Source organism: Hibiscus syriacus, unplaced genomic scaffold (assembly GCF_006381635.1).
Source record: "Hibiscus syriacus cultivar Baekdansim isolate YM2019G1 unplaced genomic scaffold, ASM638163v2 tig00110480_pilon, whole genome shotgun sequence".
In the NCBI taxonomy this organism is placed as follows: Eukaryota; Viridiplantae; Streptophyta; class Magnoliopsida; order Malvales; family Malvaceae; genus Hibiscus; species Hibiscus syriacus.
In genome coordinates, this window is record NW_024062756.1 from 67,192 (window position 1) to 86,502 (window position 19,311).

Here is a 19,311-nt window from a genome sequence, read left to right on the forward strand (position 1 = left end):
TTAGCATTAAAAATGAGATGAACGTTAACTCTATAGTTGCAATCAAACCATTTTACTTATCATATAATAATTAGCATGGACGGATGCACTTGACCCTTAGAAGGCCACTCAATTTTTTTTATAGAAAAAAAACCCTCCATTGCATATTTAATGATAGGATGACTTATTTGTAATAATTAATCAAATTTATGTCTGGTTTGTAACTTTTAAAAAGTAGTGATCGATTTGTAATATTTATTAATAATTGGATGGTCTGTTTGATGTAATTTTCCATTTTTTATTTTTCGTTCCTATATTCAAGCTCTTTATAGATTCTTCTAGTTCCGACCAAAAATACAATTAAATATTGCTGATCCTTTTCTTCGGAGAATTTTCGTTTGGAGAGAAAAAAAATGTTAGGAGTGTTTAGCAGCACGATAGTGTCCCCACCGGAAGAGCTGGTGGCTGCCGGTTGCCGGACTCCGTCGCCCAAGATATCAGCGGACGCGCTTATGAAACGGTTCCTCGGGACGAACTCCTCCGCCGTGTCCATGCAGATCGGAGATCATGTCCAGTTCGCTTACTCGCACCAAAACGAATCTGCTTTACAGCCCAGGTAAAATATTCTTCAATATTAAAGTTAAATGGAAGTATTTAAGGTTTCGATTTCTGAAAATATGGCTTCTCGCTGTTTGATCTCTGGATCATTTGATCATCAAATGGTTAAGAATTTGTATTGTTTTAATTTCTTACGAACGAGTTTACGAGGAAAGCGAATCGAATTTTGAACTTCAATTTCTTTGATCATCATCATCATGTCTAGCTTATAGTCTTCTTAATTTGATCAAAATTGTTCAACTATTTGGATAAAATTATAAGCATATATTACTAAAAAGAAAAATAAATTGTTCTTATTGAAAAGCTTGTAGCCTTTTTGTTTTCACTTAATCTCAAGCTTCTCAGTCCGATCTTTACCAAGGAACTGAGTGAATCACTGTGATTAATTTAATCAGATTAATGGATTTATGAGCTGCATGTAGTGTAACGAGTTATTTTTTAAAATTTTGTTATTATTTTTATATAATAATTAAATTATTTATAATTTTTAAATTGATATTATTATATATTCAATGATTAACTATTTATTTATATTTAAAAATTTAAAAAACTATAATATTATATAAATTCAAACATTTACTTTATGTACTAATAAATTTATTATTTTTTAATTTTTAGTGGTTTTTAAAAAAAAATTAACTTCTTCATGTTATGTTAAATATATCATTAATAAAAATGTAAAAATATATTTTAAAATTTATGAATAAATTAGTTTTTAAATGTATTAATTTTAAAATCAGATGAATTGTGTTTTGATCTATGATTTTTTTATTTAAATACTTTTTAGATTCTTTAAACTAAATCCCAATCCTTTTATTTTTAATTTTAAAATTTATCATTTAAATTCTGATTATTATTTTATTTATATTTATATTTGTTCCCTTAAAATTTCATCTTGACTTTACCTCTTATGACATCATATAATTTTATTCTTATATATATTTATCTTATTTATAAAATATTTGATTGAATTAGTGTTATTAGGTAATCTAGAAAAAGATTTTAAAAACAACATATTTTACTATAAGGATTCAGTAATCTTATATCTTTAAAATTGAATAGATCAAATTAAGAAATATCTTATAATAGAATTGAGAAGTTTTAAATTCTTATAATGGAATTAGGAAGCGTGGAGATAACATGGCTGTGATTGCACATTCACGTTTGATTTTTGTTCTTTGGGGACCAAACAAGATAATAAACCCATCTCATGTAAAAGTCTTGTTATCTTTTTATCCTTTTTAAGTGGGGGGGTCCGGTGATTGGTGCATGTGTGGCTATTTGAACATGATTTTAATTGAATCCAGATGGAAAGGTTCCCATTCCTTTCAAATATGGGAATCTCTAGATTCAGTTTAACCATACACGTGTCTAACATCCAGGCATCTGATTGTAACTTGTTAGTGTAGTCCACTCCCCTAGTGCTATTGAAAAGTAGACAGCCTCATTTGCACTGGGAATAAGGTTTGGATTAGTATCCTTCTCCACGGCCAGAGGATTAGTATATGGGGGTGAGAGAAAATATCCCACTAATAATAATAGAAGGTATCTCCCTATTTGCATGTAAGTGGCGTGTGGGCGAGAGCTTTGAATTTATCCTTTAAGAAAAGATAAAGGATAAGGATTGCCCATTTGGATTGGGGCCCATGTTGATGTTTGGGATCAGGGATGAATATTTATTTTAGTCAAATTTAGTCAGAAAATTTTAAGTTAATCTAATTAACGAGTCTTATTTTATAATTTAAATTTTATTTTATTTTTTTAGTCGGATCGAGTTTATGGAATTCAAGTCAAGTCGAGTCAAGTTACTTGAATTTATGTTCAAATGTAAATGTAAATATATATAATGTCCTTGCACTAATTGATTGTAAATTAAACAATTTTCTATAACCATATATGATATACATATACATTTCTTCATATTTTTTCATGTGTTATATATATATCATGTAGAGTTTAGAGATTCGACTCGAACTTAAAAATCAGTGCAATAATTACAAAAAAATCGAGTTATTTAAGTCTTATTTTATAACTTAAACTTTCCTTGAAATTCTTTTAGTCGGGTTGAGTTTATGGAATTATAAGTCAAATAAAGTATTTTAATATCAAGTTTAATAATAAAAAATTTACTTCTTTCGAATTAAATAACCCATAGATTTTGATTGACCTTCTGGTCTGGTATAGTCTTGGTTGTTATAACAATTAATAGAAAATTTTCTCAACGTTGGTTGTTGGACTTGGATAGGTAATTATTATTATTTGAAAAAGTGGATTAGATGATTATCACATGTGTATATTATGAAGTAAATGGCCTAGCTTGCATGGTGGTAATCTTTTTTTTTTTTGGCCGTGTTGGTTAGTGGCAGATCATTCGCTGTAAAAGATGAAATCTTCTGCTTGTTTGAGGGTGCACTCGATAACTTGGGGAGCTTGAAGCAGGAATACGGGCTTGCAAAATCAGCAAATGAGGTGATGCTGTCATTGAAGCTTACAAGGCTCTTCGTGACCGAGCACCTTACCCTCCCAACCATATGGTTGCCCATCTCGACGGATGCTTCTCTTTCATTGTTTTCGACATTTCCACCTCCACCTTGTTTGTGGCTTCAGTAAGTCCCACCACCCAAAAACGATCCAAATTTAAAAAGATTTGAGACCCGAAATGACCCGAACTAGTAACTCAAGAAAACTCAAACATTTGATGGAATGATTTTGACAGGATCAAGCTGGTAAGGTACCTTTTTACTGGGGAATCACGGCCGACGGATACGTGGCCTTTGCCGATAATGCTGATTTGCTTAAAGGTGCCTGTGGCAAATCTCTTGCTTCTTTCCCTCAAGGTGAGTTTGCTAAAACATTGGTTTTTTTTTACAATGAATTTGACAAGCAGTGAATTCATTTTCCCACAGGCTGTTTCTTCTCAACAGCAGTTGGAGAACTTAAGAGCTATGAGAATCCTAAGAACAAGATCACTGCTGTTCCTGCTGAAGAGGAGGAGATGTGGGGAGCTAAATTTAAGGTAACCTGACTATATATGGATATAATAAAACTTAGAAAAGTCTGATCATATGTGTATCGGATATATATTCGTATCGAACATATGAATATATTAATATGACCTCTAAAGATTCAGAAATATCAATACTGTTCAAAATACCAGACATCTATAAATACTGTTCAAAATACCAGACATCTATAAATACTGTTCAAAATACCAGACATCTATAAATACTGTTCAAAATACCATACATCTATAAATACTGTTCAAAATACCAGACATCTATAAATACTGTTCAAAATACCAGACCTCTAAAGCATGATACATATGATGTGATGCCAATTGGAATTCAATCACAAGAAAAGCTGGTTTAAAGCTTCTTTACCTGTTAGGGATAGCAGTAGAAGAAAGAGACCCTATGAATAAAAAAGTAAAGAGATCACTAAAATGTGTACTTAAATGACAATTTCACGATACATAAGTTTGTTTTTTCAGAATAATACTCATTTACCTGCTAATTCAAATTAGAAACTGCTTAATCATATTACGGGACAATTCTTCCAATAGCGATAGACGGTTATAGAGACTAGAGGGGGGCATTGGCCCAATTTTTTTTTTTTTTAAATAGTATTTAGTCCCTAAACTTTAGTTAAACCTTTTTTTTCAAAACATTTAAATTACAACCTTCCAATTTTTAAATTAAGCCTCTAGTTTTTTTAAAAAAATTTAGATTAGTCCCCATACTTTTTCATCAAGCTATGCTACTATAGTACATATCAAACAATTTCAACAGTTAAGGGATTTGTTATTATCCTTTGAGATTTCCGATTCGAACACCGAGGATATGAAAGTTTATTGTCAAAAAATTAAGAATTTTTAAATAGATATCCTTGAGAGAACTAAGGTCTTATCACAATAGATACTACATAAATTTAACTAAGAATCACATCTATTTATATAAATATATTTTTGTATTTATGTGGATAAGTAAATTATTTACAATTTCAAAAATTAATGATGAGAGAAATATTTACAACTCAAATTAAGGGCCGAAGCATATCCCATTATTTCAACCGGTGAAAAAAATATTAGAGACATGAGAGGACGTTCGTATCAAGGGTGACAAAGTTGAATGGCAGAGATTGATTTGGTATCCACTCCACATCCCCAAGCATAGCTTAATAGCATGGATGGCTCACTTGGATCGTCTACTTACAAGAAACCGACTTCAAAGAATGGGCATCACCACTGAAGGGGATTGTGTTTTATGCACTAATGCTAATGAAACAAGGGACTATTTGTTCTTCCACTGCTCAATGGCTGCTTCCTTATGGGATTCTATAATGAACCTTAATGGGTTGAGAATATCTACTTCGTCATGGGGAGACATGGAAACATGGGCATGTAGCGCTTGGAAAGGTAAATCGCTTCTCACAACAATATTAAAACTTGCTTGGTGTGCTCATATATATACTCTATGGGAGGAAAGAAATCGAAGAATGTTTCGAGGTAGTTCCAGAACATCCTAGGATCTTCTCAAAGTCATTAAGGAAAGCGTAGGAATACAATTAAAAGGGAAACATATCAATAGACTAGATAGCATTAACCTCACTCTTTGTAATTCTTGGGGTATTGTCTAACCAATCATTTCTTTTGTATAGTTGAATATAGACTTCTGTTGGTGATTGTATTGTAGCATAACTTGATTCTTTTGGGCAATAATATTTGAATTATCTAAATCTAAATCTAAAATATTATTTAATTTACATTATTTTAAAATCTAAATCTAAAATCTTAACCCCCAAACGTTATATTGATGTTTTTGTTTGAGTAAATATAATTTCAGGTGGAAGAGCCAGCAGTGTTTTAATAACTTCTCTGTGAGTGATTGAAGATATGGGCACAAGTGTAAGGGTATGATAAATGGGAGTAACTTGTTTCTAGGTGGTTTTTATTCCGTTCTTAAATCTAGCTTTGATTTCGAGTTTCATCTTGTGTACAGCATAAGTCTAGTGCAATAAAACAGTTTGTGTCCTAAATTTGAGATATATGTGTGTAGGTATGTAATGTAAGTATTTTCTGCAGACCACCTTGAACAAGAATATTACAAGGGAATTGTAATAATTTAATGAACCACTTAATTTATATCAATTCTGATGGAATGTGAGTGATTAAGGTCTTTTGGTGATAACGAAAATCAAAGAACGAATATATGATTTGTATGTTAAAGGATTTTTAATGGATGGATGACATGTATTCAATAGATTCTACGAGATGGTAACTGATCAATTGATACCATAATGAAGTTTTCATTTTCTCGATAAATTAGGTTTCAATTTTTGCATGTTTAGTATAAATCAAACAATTTCAATGTTTAACATCTAGAAAAATATCTTATTGTCAAATTATTGAATATTTCAAAATAAATATTATTTATAAATTATATTAAAATTTAGAAAATGTAAAATTATACAATTTAAAGATTATATTTAAAAAGTAAAAATAAAGGATGTACTTAATCAGATTAACCCTCAAACAAAACCCCTTTCAGCCTTTCAGATTCCTTCAGTAATTTTAAGAGAACAAAAACAATTTAAGAACCGAATGAACCCATTGAAGAAGATTTTGAAGGCACAAAACCCATTACTCGAATCAGCAAAATCATAGCAAATCAATGCACGATAAAGGTAAACCATTTTTTCAGAAAGCTAAAAGCATAATCACTTGAAAGTGCCTCGGAATTGCAGAATAACAGCAAGGTTTTATGAAGCCGTTCAGTCCCGAAAGATGGTGTTCTTTTGTAATTGTTTTCCTCATCGACCTCATTCTAAAAATTTTTTTTAATAAAAAGCGAAAGAAAAATTGCGAAATCTTAAAAAAAAGGGAGAAAGAATTGAATGTTTGTCTCATGGCCAGTCCCAAGAGGTAATAGCAGCGACGCCGCTCCCCAAGGCGATGGAATATGAGACTGCCCGTCAACGGAGGAGCTCCCCGGAGGGAGAGGACCGTCAACGTCAACGAGCGTTTTTCTATGACGTTATCTTCGAGATTTACAAACACGATTTCAGCTTGCCTCGTTTTCATAGATAAGGATTTTTAAATCCTCCGCCACATATCGATTGAATTAAAGACGAAAAACACAAAAAGAAGAAGGAAGAAGAATAAATCAAATAAACTTATAGCAAATAATTAGGGATTTTAAGACGATTCTAGGGGTTTTCCTTGGAAGAACTTGGTCGTGATGTTGCAAAGGAGGTGTTATAATGTTTATTTATAGCGCAATTCGCCGCCACTGAATTCCTTCTCTTCCGATTTTGAACAAAAGGTACATTAGGGTTAATTTGACCAGGATCAACTTCCATTTTTGGATAAATTACATCACATATCATTAGATTTTGGACAATATATTATTTATATCCCAAACTTTCACTTATTTTAATTATAGAATTTTATTTTTTTGCTTCAATTATAATATTAAACCGTTAAATCAGCAATGGTACGACAATATCGTTTTTCTCTTACTGTTTTATAGTCTAAAAGTACTCAAGATGATATAATTTTATTGAATAAATTTGGGAGAAAAATGTTAAATACTCTCTAAAAGGCTTAAACCCAAGTCATTGAAAGAAAAAGCAAGCATTCAATCACAAACAAATTTAAAAACTTGTTATATTTTGAACTAAATTAATATATATATATATATATATAGTTGAGATTAATATTATTTTCTCAACTAATATAATATTCGCAGTGTTCAAGAAAAATTGATTGGACCTTCAAGAGATTTCATGAAGAAATCAGGAGTGTAGGACAGTTTCTGTATAGCGTCACGATAACTGGGTGACTTTGAAAAAAAGTAAATTATATATGATGCAATGAAGAATGAACTTTAGAGACTTGTGCAGATCTTTCAAGCAGTTTGTATCAATAGTAGGCATTTTCTACAAGTGTTTTGTGTCGAGGATCTATTTTTTTTTCTTCAAGCGCACCAATATCTGTGGCATAGTACTCATTTTGATGAGTGAAACCATCTAAACATATATAGTGCAAAAGGAAAATAGAATAAGAAAAGTTTTGGAGGTCTGTCGTTTGGATGGTGTAGAATTGATCATAGCCATGTATAATTTATAAAATCCTCTAATAATTCGAACGTTTTTATTAAGTCATCCAGAATAAGCTTTCCTTCTCAGACCCATCGCCCCATTTGCTGTTCTAACTCAATTTCTCAATCAGAATCTTCTAATTCTACCTCAACTGGAGTGTTCATCAAAGGTAAAAAATGGGTTGAAATTTGCATGTTTTTGGATTTTGGGTATTAATAATTACATTGTAGCTCACGTGTTTGTGAATTGTCTTTGTACATTGTTCATCATAGGATTGCCTCTGTCAACAGCTGAAGGACGTCTCAAGAAAGCGTTTTCACAGTTTGGGGAGGTCAAACATGGTAAATCTTGTTGATTTATTGATGTATTTTTTTTTTATATTAAATTACCCTTTTATCAGAAATTTGTTATGGAACGAGCTCGAATAAATCGTGTAAATGAGATTAATCAAGCTGAGGTCGAATAGTTCGATTTTTTTCGACCCAAGCTCAAGCTTAGATGATAGTATCTGATCAACATTGGGTTGAGCTTCGAGCAACGACTTCGTATCAGGCTCGAGCTATAGCTTTTCACTACTCAAGTTCAGCTCGACTTAGTTACAACCCTATTCATGTCCTGGAGACATAGTATTTGTTTTTAACGATTGTTTGTTGCTATGTTAGTCCAATTGTTAGTTTTACTGAAGTATCTATTTTGACACCCATGTCCCGTTCGTACTTGGACATGGGCAGTGGGGTACGATTCTCGTATTCATGTTGAACACGAACTCGTATCTGACACTCGCCATTGACTCAGAGAAACAGAGGAATATTTTGTAGAATATTTCTCATATATTTGTGCTTGAATGGGATTTTATTTATGGAAAAAAACTAGTGGCAAAAGAATTTACTATATGAAGAGTTGTGAGGTTGCCGTGGGTATAAAACAAGAAACAAAATTGGAGTACATTTCAACCATGTTAGGTGAGAAGAATGATTAACTTCTGTCTGATTGTATATGGTAAAATATGTTGGTAAATCCGCAACTACGAGCGCCTACAACAGAGTTGCCCTATTTAATTCAGCTTCACTTGTGAACACTAACTTTTCTATCTGCGGAAAGACTTCGCAATGGAGATTAGTTTTGTAAATTTAATACAAGGGTGTTAGGTTCCATTTGTTAAGCATTGTTATTTTTATCCAAGATGTCATGAAACACGGAATTTCCTTATATTGCTAAAGATTTAGAGCAGGACTTGTTCTGATTGTAGCTTTTTTTTTCTAATCGTTTTATATAATTTTGCAGTCAATGTTGTGAGGAAAAAATATCCAAGCAGTCTTTAGGATCCGCTTTTGTTTGGTTCGATAAGGAAGAGTCCGCGCAGCTAGCCGTGAACGAGATGAGTGGGAAGGTAGCATATATCTGGCAATTATACTAACACTCATCTCCATAATTCCCTCACATCTCATAATTCAACTTCCAAATTGTTTAGTTTTTTGATGGCAGGTTCGTTTTAGTTAAAATCACGATACCCGGCTTGTCCAAAAATCGGGGGAGAACAACACCATACAAGTTCTAATTTCCCAGAAACGTTTTAAGCTGATACAATAGTAAAATGGATTTCATTTATGAGCAGATACGCGATACTATCGACAGGTAAGAAGTAAATCGAGTTCTTGGGGTGGTATTATGCTGTCTTTACCATAATGAACATTTGTTACTACTATTGTATGATCTTCATAGAATGAAGTTTGAAATGAACAGATTACACAAAATGCAAATAGATTAGGGTATGCTCGATTTATTTAGAGTTTTTACATATATTTGGAAGATTATATCTCATGCTCATGTCCTTCTATGTGTTGGACATGGATTTTAGATTCGAGTATTGTAAACAGAGAAAGAAGGTTTTAGATTCGAGTATTGTAAACAAAGAAAGAATCCGGGTAACGACCCGAAAGCAATGAGAGTTAAAATGTTAATTGACTTGCCATTGTAGAGATAGTTTGTGTTAGTTTCATTCCTGGGTTACCTTTCAATTCCAAATCCTATTTCTTTCTTGCAGTTGTATCATTTTATTTTTCATTTTGTTTTGCATCTCATATGAAGGAATAAAATATTAGCTTATTGTTATTGTCATGGTATATATCTTCTTGGCATAGAAACATTAAACACATTATGGATTTTGTTTTGCTTCAATGGTAGCTAATTTAACCCTTAAAATTGTGTAACATAAAACACGTTAGTAAAGTTGGTTAATTTTTAATTTAGCCTTTAAATTTTAGTTAGAATACTAATTTGACCCTTAAACTTAGACGAAAAATCATTTTGAATCAATAACTTTAGGTAAAATATGTGTTTGATCCCTGAATCCGACCAAAGTTTCTTTCTGCCAACCACCACTCATTGTAGGTCATTGTCGAAGATGATAGTTGGATCCTAGAATTTCTGGTGCACTCCTTTTTAGCCTCATGAGCGTGAATCGAATGTTCGTTTTATCGAAAAATATATATGACTCAATAAATTTAACCTAGAATCCTTAGACTCCCTTTAAAATTAAATTATAATAATAAATTTATCATTAATAATCCTTTAAAAATTAGTATACAAAGAATCTAAATCTATATCAAAATCAGACTCATAATTTTTTTATTAATAATATTATTATGTTATAAAGTTTGCACATCTGTAAATTTAAGGTTATACATTTATAGGGTTTAAAATTATAATATAAATTAAACCATATTAATAATATTTATAAACTATTTAGAAAAGTCTAAACCTCTAGATCACTCGCTTTATTTTTCCTCTTTTATTTTCTATTTATCTGAATGAATTATGGTTTGGAATTTTAAGTTGTTATGTTAAACTAGAATATTGAATTTTAAGGCAGCCATTGAAGTATTTGTTGCAGAAAAAGAAAGTACAGTTATGTACAAAAAAAAAAAAGAAAGAAGGAGAAGCTTTCATTGAAGGTTTGAAGATTGAATTGTCAAACTTAATTCTGTCAAATCTGCATTAAGAAAACTAGTCAAGATTTGTAACATCCTAAATTATGGGTTAGTGACTTAATTGTAAAGTTTCAGAATTTGGTGATTAAAATAGAAGAATGTATTAGTTCAATGTTTTATCTGGAAATAAATCTAGTAATTATTAAAGGAATTAAAAGGCAAAATGGTTTTTTTATCTAAAAGATAATTATCTTATCTCTTTATTAAGAGATAAGCATGTAGGGAGATATTTCTCCATAACTTATTCTCCTTCTTCTTCCTCTCCTCCCGTATCTCCAAGCTCAAAGGTGAGTATTCTACTTAGTTAATTATTTGTTAAGTTTAAGATTGAGTTTTGATCATTAGATGATAACTAAGCTTAAGGAAAACTTAAGTTATCTTAAGATCAAAAGATAAAGGAGATAGAGAAGATTAAAGATTAGAGGTTCTTGAATGAAATATTGGAATAGAGTTCATAACAAGAATTGAAAGTTGGATTTGACTTGTTATCAATCTAAGTAAGAGATATGAAGTAATAGAATTGGATTTGAAACATGTTGCAAAATTGATGTAATTATTAAATTACATATGGAAGATAGGATTTTGAGGTTTAAGATGAAATAAATGAATATAGATTGGTTTAAGTATGTGTACTAGAGTTAAGAATGAAAAAGGGGATGAAACATGAAGGATTTAATCCAAAATGAATGATTTTCGAGTTCAAAAAGAGGATTCTGGGCAGAGTGCATCGATGCATATTCATTGTGCATCGATGCATCAAGGTTAAAACCCAGAAATCGTTTGAAGGTGTATCGATGCACAGGGAGTGTATCGATGCACTCTTTTAAAATAAATACATCGAATGCAATTCATGCATCGATGCATAAGTAGTGCATCGATACATCCCATTAATAATGAAACATTGAATGCAATTGGTGCATCGATGCATAAGGAGTGCATCGATGCATCCCAGCAATAATATTACATCGAATACCTTTTATGCACCGATGCATCAGTAGTGCATCGATGCATACCTTCATTAAAAGATGAAATTGACTTTTCTCTTGGTCTAAAGAGTGAACCATTAGAGTATATTAGTTATGATACTGATATAGATCTATGTATGATTATGTAGATATAGAACGTGATCCCGTTCCGAATCAACTAAAGGATTAGAATTGAATCAAAGCAAAGCTAAGGTGAGTGAAATTTTATTTGTACTTATATTATTGAATAAACATTTGGCTTGCGATGAGCCAGTGATGGAGTTACTATGGTAAGAAGTAACTCCTAAAATGTTATTTGATTGGTGATCAATGTTATGATTTGTGTGATTATGAGATATATATGTTATATGGAAAGTATATGTGAAATGAGATATGAGCTTATATGAATATGTGATATGAATAAAGCTATAAGAAATGATTTATGTGAATACCTGCATTTGTGATGCATGTTATATGATATTAGATATATGTTTACACATACATATGGTATGTGACCGAAGAGAATGAACATGTGATTATAAGATCAATGATTACACGTACATTTGGTACGTGACTGAAAAGAAAAGATATATGTTTATAAGAGAAAGGATATGAATAAGTAAATTGAACTGTTATGAATGTTAATGCCCATGTTATGTGATAAGAGAGCTAGTGGTATAGTTGGCATGCCAAGGGTCGAGAGTTTACCTATGTTCTTCGGGACATATGGACTGTTTACCTATGTTCTTCGGGACGTATGGACTGTTTACCTATGTTCTTCGGGACATATGGACTGTTTACCTAGATTTTTCGGGATCTATGGACTGGTCCTTCGGGACGAATACTGAACTAAGGTTCGGTGCCCCATGAGGGAATTGATATGAGCTGTGGTGACAGCATTGGTGCACAACCTCAATGTACTCACATACCTTAAGTTCTCAATAGTGTACATGGGCTAATAAAGAGATCAAACAAACATATTGAATGTGATATGTATACGATGGGTTTATAAATGGTTATCAAAGGTAAGTGGTTTGAAATGTGTTACATGAACCATATGATGTTATGTGTGTTTCTTAATGATAATGATGGTATATGTTTATGTATGATTTATGTTATATGAAATATTATATGTTTTATATGCCTCACTAAGTCTATGACTTAGCGTGTAAGTGATTTACATGTAGGTACCAAGAAACGAGAAGAGCAAGAATAGAAGTGGTAAAGATAGTATCATTACTAGAAGATCATATCAGAAGTAATTGACAAAGTATGTACTTGGTTATGTATAGAATGTTGGCATGTAATAAGTGTTAATTAAGAATACTCAGATCGATTTTGTATTTTATGGTCTTATGTAAATTAATGTATTTCGTTTTAATGAAAGTTTTAAAAATTCCCGGGATTTTCTATAAGAGTCAAAGTTTGAAAAGTCAACGTGACACCTCAGACTTGTATTCGGGTTGGATATGAGTTAAGGGTGTTACAAGATTAGTCAAACTTAATTATGTTTTTTACTGATTTTTCTTGCAAGAATCAGTCAAATTATGGATTGTTTTGGTGTAAATTATAGTAGGTTGTTTCTGTTGTAATTGAAGGTAGTAGATTGCCATGTTTTTACTTCATTTAAATATTAAAAATGCGTAACCTTAAACTTATAAATAGGGTAAACTACATCACATAAACCACCCACCGAACTTTAGGCGATTAACTTCCAATTTTGTCAGTTATAGTACTAAACTTTGAATTTCATTTCAACTATACAATTGAACTGTTAAATCGTTTCTTGTTTAACTAGTTTTTTGTGTTTATGGTTATACGAGAATATCGTAATTATGTGTTTAGTTTACGATTCTAATCGTAAACTCTCATTATAATTTTGAATATTTTTTCTTTCTTAATAAAATTAGTTGGTTCAATTTCTGTCAAAACAAAAAATTAAGGTAAGTTAAAGGATTCTATGTTATATTTGTTGAGTTCGAGACATTTTCGGTGAAACATACATTGAATTCACACTTACGAAATAAAAAAGGAGTGCGTTGAAAGTTTTGGTGGCCAACGGTCATCGACGAAAACAGTCGATGGAGACTGATGATGGTGGTGAGTGATGGCTGACAGCAGAAGACCTTTGATCGAATTAAGAAGTCAAATTGATATTTTATCTAAAGTGCATGGGTCTGAATAATATTTCATTTAAAATTTAGGGGCCAAATTAATATTTTAATTAAAGTTCAACGGCCAAATTAAAAAAAAACTCAATTTATTAACATATAGTGTCATCAAATTATTAATTCAATATTTTCTAAAATTAATGACAAAATATGATCGAAACTTAAACGAAATAACCATTCTTATAGTCTACCCTAAATCTTATTCTGTTCCTACTAAATCTAAACGAACCGAAAAAGACTACGCCTATCGAATTACATTTCCGTTTTCGTTGCTCGTACAGGAACACTATGCGTTTCAAGTAACATCAATCTAATACCAAATGTGATAATCATGGGAGCTTAATGATTCTCGCAAGGCAGTCGTCTGCTGGGCGTGGCAAGGGTAAGTAACTAATTGGACCATTTGGATTTAGCTGTTCAAGCCTGCAAGAAGAAGAAAACATGATGTTAACCATGCATGCATTTTTCTATCAATTTGGTTGAGAAGAAGAAGGAAGAGATTTAGATGCTCACTCGTAGTTGAGAAGAAAATAGTGAAGAAAAATAGAGATTTGGATCTTGGCAAGATCAGCTCCAGGGCAGGTTCTACTTCCTGCTCCAAAGGGAATGAAAGTTCTTCCCTTCAATCTCTGGTTCTGCAATTTACATCATTCATCTATTTATGTTCATCTTAGTAAATTTGAAGGGAAAAAAAGGCATTTTGGGTTGATTTTACTGACCTCCCATCTTGAAGGAATGAACTCTTTCGGGTTTGGATAAATGTTGGGATCCATGTGAATAGCCCTATGCCAAGCCATAACTCTCCATCCTTTAGGTATGGTGTAACCCTTAATGTTCACATCAGCTTCTGCTTTTCGAAAAAATGTGAATGCAATATTGCTTCTTCGCAAAGTCTCATCAATCACCTTCAAGTAATCAAAAGTTCAAACCAACATGGATTGTTATTCGATTCACTGATAGTATATAAAAATTATACATTTTCGGTTCATCAAATATTAATCTTATTCGTCTTTTATCATATGGGAAATGGTTGAAAAATAACAAACCTTGGGTAGATAACCATTTGCTTGATTTCAGTGAGGGTCAGGCCTTTCTGTGAGGATGACCTTCTTTCTATGACCTCCTGTTGTTCTTCCTGAAGAATAGAAATCAAAGTTCAGTTCGAATTCTGAAAAATCGATCGTACTTGTATTGGACAAGTTCGTCTTGATCTCACCTTGGCTTTCTGCAACATTTGTGGATGCTGATTGAGGTAGATGAGTGCCCACATTACGGTGTGTGCGGTGGTTTCGTGACCAGCGAACAAGATGAGCAGCAATAAGTCGATGATATGCTCGTCTTCCAATTTTTCGCCGGTCTCGTTTTTTACTTCCATGAGTAAATCCATCATTCCTTTGTTCATGCCTGCAGGGACAGAAGTAGTCGCTCTTCTTTCATCTACCTCATCTTCAATCATCTTTACCAACTTTTTCCTGGCCTGATAACACAAATGATTGATAATCGAGTTTGGTTAATTGGATATAACATAAATGTAATAAATCGATAATATAAATGAACTTTACCTTGATTGCTCTATGGAATACGAAACCAGGAACATCAATAGGCATGGAAAGCACACCAGGGAACAACTCTGTGTAATATTCCACCATCGACGTAAGAATCGAATCCTTGGTGGAACCGAGGAGAACTTGTGCAATAACCTTGAGACCAATCCTCTTCATCTCAGTGAAGAACTTGATCGGTCGGTCCATGGTATCAAGTTCTTCCAATGAAGGGATCACAATGTCTTCAATATGGCCTATGTACAAAGCTAGCGCACGATGGCCATTGATAGGATCCGATATAAGCCGACGCAAACGCCAGTGCTCCGAATTCGGAACTCCGTACAATGATTTCTTCCCTCCTAATCGTATCGCTGACGAAGGGTAGCCGAACGAGAAGTGTTTGTCATCCGTCAATACCTTTCGGCAAAGCTCCGGACTACAAACTATGATGCTCGGACTCCCGAACAAATGTGTTTTGTAAATGCTGGTTGGTCCATACTTGTTAATCAAGTTGTGGATGAAAGAATCAGGGTTTTGGGAGTTGAAAGCTCGGAGGAAAGACCACATGTTGCCGATGAAAGGCCATCCCATATCGCCAGGCGGGAGAGGGTTTTGCTTCTTCTCCGACCAACTATTAACATAGTACCATTCGTTTGTTTTCTTCAAGAAACCAAATAAAATGACAAATGTTGCAGCCAGAACTGCCATAGATGACAATGTCAATTCCAACACCATTTTGGCTTTTGTTGTACTGCTTTACACATTTTGGGCTCTCAATATGCTCGCCTTTATAGCAGCTTCATGGATGAAAATTCTCTACGTCCTACAAATAGATTTAAATTACGGTTGACGTTTCATTTTCCGTTATCGTGTGTTTATTTTGATTGCGGCAATATCAAGTACTATTTAAATACGTGGTGTACGCCTTCATGGATGAAAGCTTGCGGGTCAACAATCATCGTTGAAATGTGTTTCTTTTGCAATCATGCCAAGACTGTCAAAAAGTCTGTTTCTACAATGTTGGTCAATGCCAAGAATTCTACAATTTTGTATAATTTTGACTTCTTAATGACTTGATCACCCCGTATTGACTGGCCAAAAAAGATTGTCATTTGCAAGCAATGCCAAAGACTGGTACAAACGACCAAACACCTTTAGATCTGGTTTGCATATACGTGGTCTACGCCTTCATGGATGAGAGCTTCAAGGTTTGAATATATTGAGTCTTTGAAGAGTTCATCTTGTGACCGAAGTTGTCATTAGTCCATCTTAGACTAGGTACAAACGACCAAACACCTTTAGATCTGGTTTGCATCTATACCAAATCATGGTTGAGTTTGAGAGAGTTCTCTCTCTAAGGATGATTCATCCCAACTTATCTATTCTCTATTTCTCCTTCATTATTTTTCGTCTAAATCAAAAGACGTGAACCACAAAAAATAACCACAATTTCAATTTCAATTCTAATTCCTATTACAATTACCCCTCGAAATTGCTTATATGGATATGATGTAAGATGTTTCCTTTTTCTTTTTTCACTATGAAACTTTTCTTAAATATTTTTAAATAATTTAATATATATATTGAAGACACCAAATTTCGACCATTAGTATTATATTATATAACATAATATATATATCCTTTTTACGAACTATATAATATATATATATATTTGTTTATTTATTTATTTGGGTTTCATTACATGGTATAGGTCCAATAAAATACCATTACAAGACCAAAGTGGCCCAACAGTGCTGCATTGCTAAACCAGTGGCCCAAGAAGGAACAAACAGCCCGAAGCAGCAATGGACCCATGAACCGAGTTGGTTTCCAGAACCCTAGCAGCGCCGCGCAGTATTCCCAACCTGCCCGAGTTTCATGTCCCACGCCTCCTCGGTAGCAAGCATCGTGAGTGTATGGGACTCCAACCCCGAACGTCCGGCGTGCGTGGAGAGTCACCAACCAACACAACAATAATAGTATTGTTTTATTCGGTTGTAAACACCTAAAAATATGATTTTTATTCTTATAAATAGATGTAATCAGAACCCATTGTACGCTACGGATTGAAATACGAAATACAAGCAAAGTTTTGAGCAAATCATAGCCGAAGTAACAGAACGTTCGAAGCATTTGTTTTTTAGCAATATTTCGAGAGAAGAACAAAGGTAAAAGGCTTACCTATTTCGATTGTTGGCTCGCATGTGTGATTTCTGCGTTTATTTTTGCTCGATTCAAACCCCAAAAGGAAGTTTTAGTCGATGAACCGGGACGTTTTCAAGATCTACTTCTGTAGATCTAGCCCCCAAGGCTCGTGCTTTCGAAAAAATATTCAGATTTTTAAAACAAGGAAGAGAAGAGCTTTTCGAAAAACAAAAAAAAATCGTTTTTCACCGCCGATGAACGGCGACCGGCTTTGCGGCGCAGTGGCCGTTTTCTGGAAAGCACGGTGGTGTTCATCCTTATGGATGAACGAATTAGAGAAAACAAAGGCAAAGGGGGGGCTATCGTTTTGTTGAGAAGAAGAGAAATGAAGAATTTACAAATTTTTTTACTTTTATACTGGACCCGATCCAGCTTATGACCCGACCCACCGAACTCCTTAGACCCGCGTGTTTTTAACAAGAAGAGGGATATTCACGTTTTGGTCCTCCAGGTTTTAAAACATTTAATTTAGACCCATGAATCAATTTTTAAATCCGAAATCCTTGTAAATTAACCCTTGTATTTAGAGAAAATCGCCTCAGTGACCAAAAAAAAGTTATAATATACGATTTTAACCAATTTTTTTTGGATTTGCCAAAATGACCAACAAAATCGCAACGCGAAATAAAAATCGCAACGCGATCCCCAGAATCGCAAATCAGTTTCCAAAATCGCAACGCGATTCTTGAAAATCGCAATGCGATAGTACAAATTCGCATTGCGATTTTCCAAAATCGCAACGCGAATATGAAAATCGCAACGCGAACACATAAATCGCAACGCGTATCCGTAAATCGCAACGTGTATCCGTATATCGCAACGCGTATCCGTAAATCGCAATGCGTATCCGTATATCGCAACGCGTATCCGTAAATCGCAACGATAATCCGTAAATCGCAACGAGAATCTGTAAATCGCAACGATAATCCGTAAATCGCAACGAGAATCTGTAAATCGCAACGATAATCCGTAAATCGCAACGAGAATCTGTAAATCGCAACGATAATCCGTAAATCGCAACGAGAATCTGTAAATCACAACACTGAAATTTTGGGTATATAACACTGAAATCATAAACTAAATCCCTAAATCGCAACTCATTCCATCTCCATCTATCACTCTCTCCGGCGACATCCGTTCCTATATCCAACGACATCCTTCCCAATCCGGCAACAGGTTTTAGTTTCGCAGCTCGTCTGTTTAGTAAATTAATTTACAACCATGAAATCATCTAATGTTGATCATGTTTGGATAGATTTGTGTTTTGGAGGGTCATGGGATAATGTTCATGGTGTTTTACAATATATGCCTTTACCCATGAATCTTCAACTAAAATTGTCTTTACAAAAGTTAACTTATGAAACTCTAATGCTACGTGTTTCAAATAAATTGAATTTAGAGCCCCTAAGTGGATTTAGGCTATCTTATCAGAGAAATGGTAAAGTTTATTTGTTAACCGACAATGAAGATGTTGAACGATTCATTGCTTACATTAGTGTTTCACAGATGATGTTACATTGTATGTTGTTGAACCTAGAAGTAGTATTGTTGGGTCAGTAGCGGGTAGTAATCAACTAAGTTTTTCTCAAAACCCACAACCTTTTCTAATCCAAATCCCAATCAACTTTCAGCACCAAATTCCGGTTTTCGTATTGACCAGTTAGACGATGATGAGCCAACAGAAAAAATTGTGAGTACTAGTCAGTATTCGAAATTTGGTCTTGGTCAATATCCGGACTTT

At 33.4% G+C, this 19,311-nt stretch overlaps 1 protein-coding gene, 1 long non-coding RNA gene, 1 other non-coding gene and 1 pseudogene across 3 annotated transcripts; 2 read left to right on the top strand and 2 right to left on the bottom strand.

Moving 5' to 3' along the window:
• The first annotated feature begins 290 nt into the window (after window positions 1-290).
• Window positions 291-5,643, top strand: LOC120128435 (annotated as a pseudogene).
• Window positions 5,644-6,322: 679 nt separating this feature from the next.
• LOC120128467 lies at window positions 6,323-6,415 on the bottom strand. The gene has a single exon (XR_005516634.1). It is a non-coding gene; the product is annotated as a small nucleolar RNA SNORD96 family (small nucleolar RNA).
• Window positions 6,416-7,754: 1,339 nt separating this feature from the next.
• On the top strand, window positions 7,755-9,191 carry LOC120128406. The gene is made up of 4 exons (XR_005516628.1): window positions 7,755-7,864; window positions 7,968-8,036; window positions 8,980-9,085; window positions 9,167-9,191. It is a non-coding gene; the product is annotated as an uncharacterized LOC120128406 (long non-coding RNA).
• Window positions 9,192-14,132: 4,941 nt separating this feature from the next.
• Window positions 14,133-16,107, bottom strand: LOC120128417 (beta-amyrin 11-oxidase-like). Its single transcript, XM_039146092.1, has 6 exons — window positions 15,384-16,107; window positions 15,038-15,298; window positions 14,864-14,956; window positions 14,541-14,726; window positions 14,335-14,456; window positions 14,133-14,244 (listed from the first exon to the last, which is right to left on the bottom strand). Exons 1-6 carry the CDS (start codon window positions 16,098-16,100, stop codon window positions 14,151-14,153), a joined length of 1,473 nt encoding a protein of 490 aa, XP_039002023.1. The 5' UTR covers window positions 16,101-16,107; the 3' UTR covers window positions 14,133-14,150.
• Window positions 16,108-19,311: the final 3,204 nt, after the last annotated feature.

Bases quoted from the DNA above. Each gene is read 5' to 3' on its own strand.
- LOC120128417 (XM_039146092.1), bottom strand. From the start codon at position 16,100: ATGGTGTTGGAATTGACATTGTCATCTATGGCAGTTCTGGCTGCAACA. The intron at 14,957-15,037 runs GTGAGATCAAGA...TCTATTCTTCAG, and splicing joins AAATGTTGCAGAAAGCCAAG to GAAGAACAACAGGAGGTCAT. The intron at 14,457-14,540 runs GTCAGTAAAATC...TGTAAATTGCAG, and splicing joins TCATTCCTTCAAGATGGGAG to AACCAGAGATTGAAGGGAAG.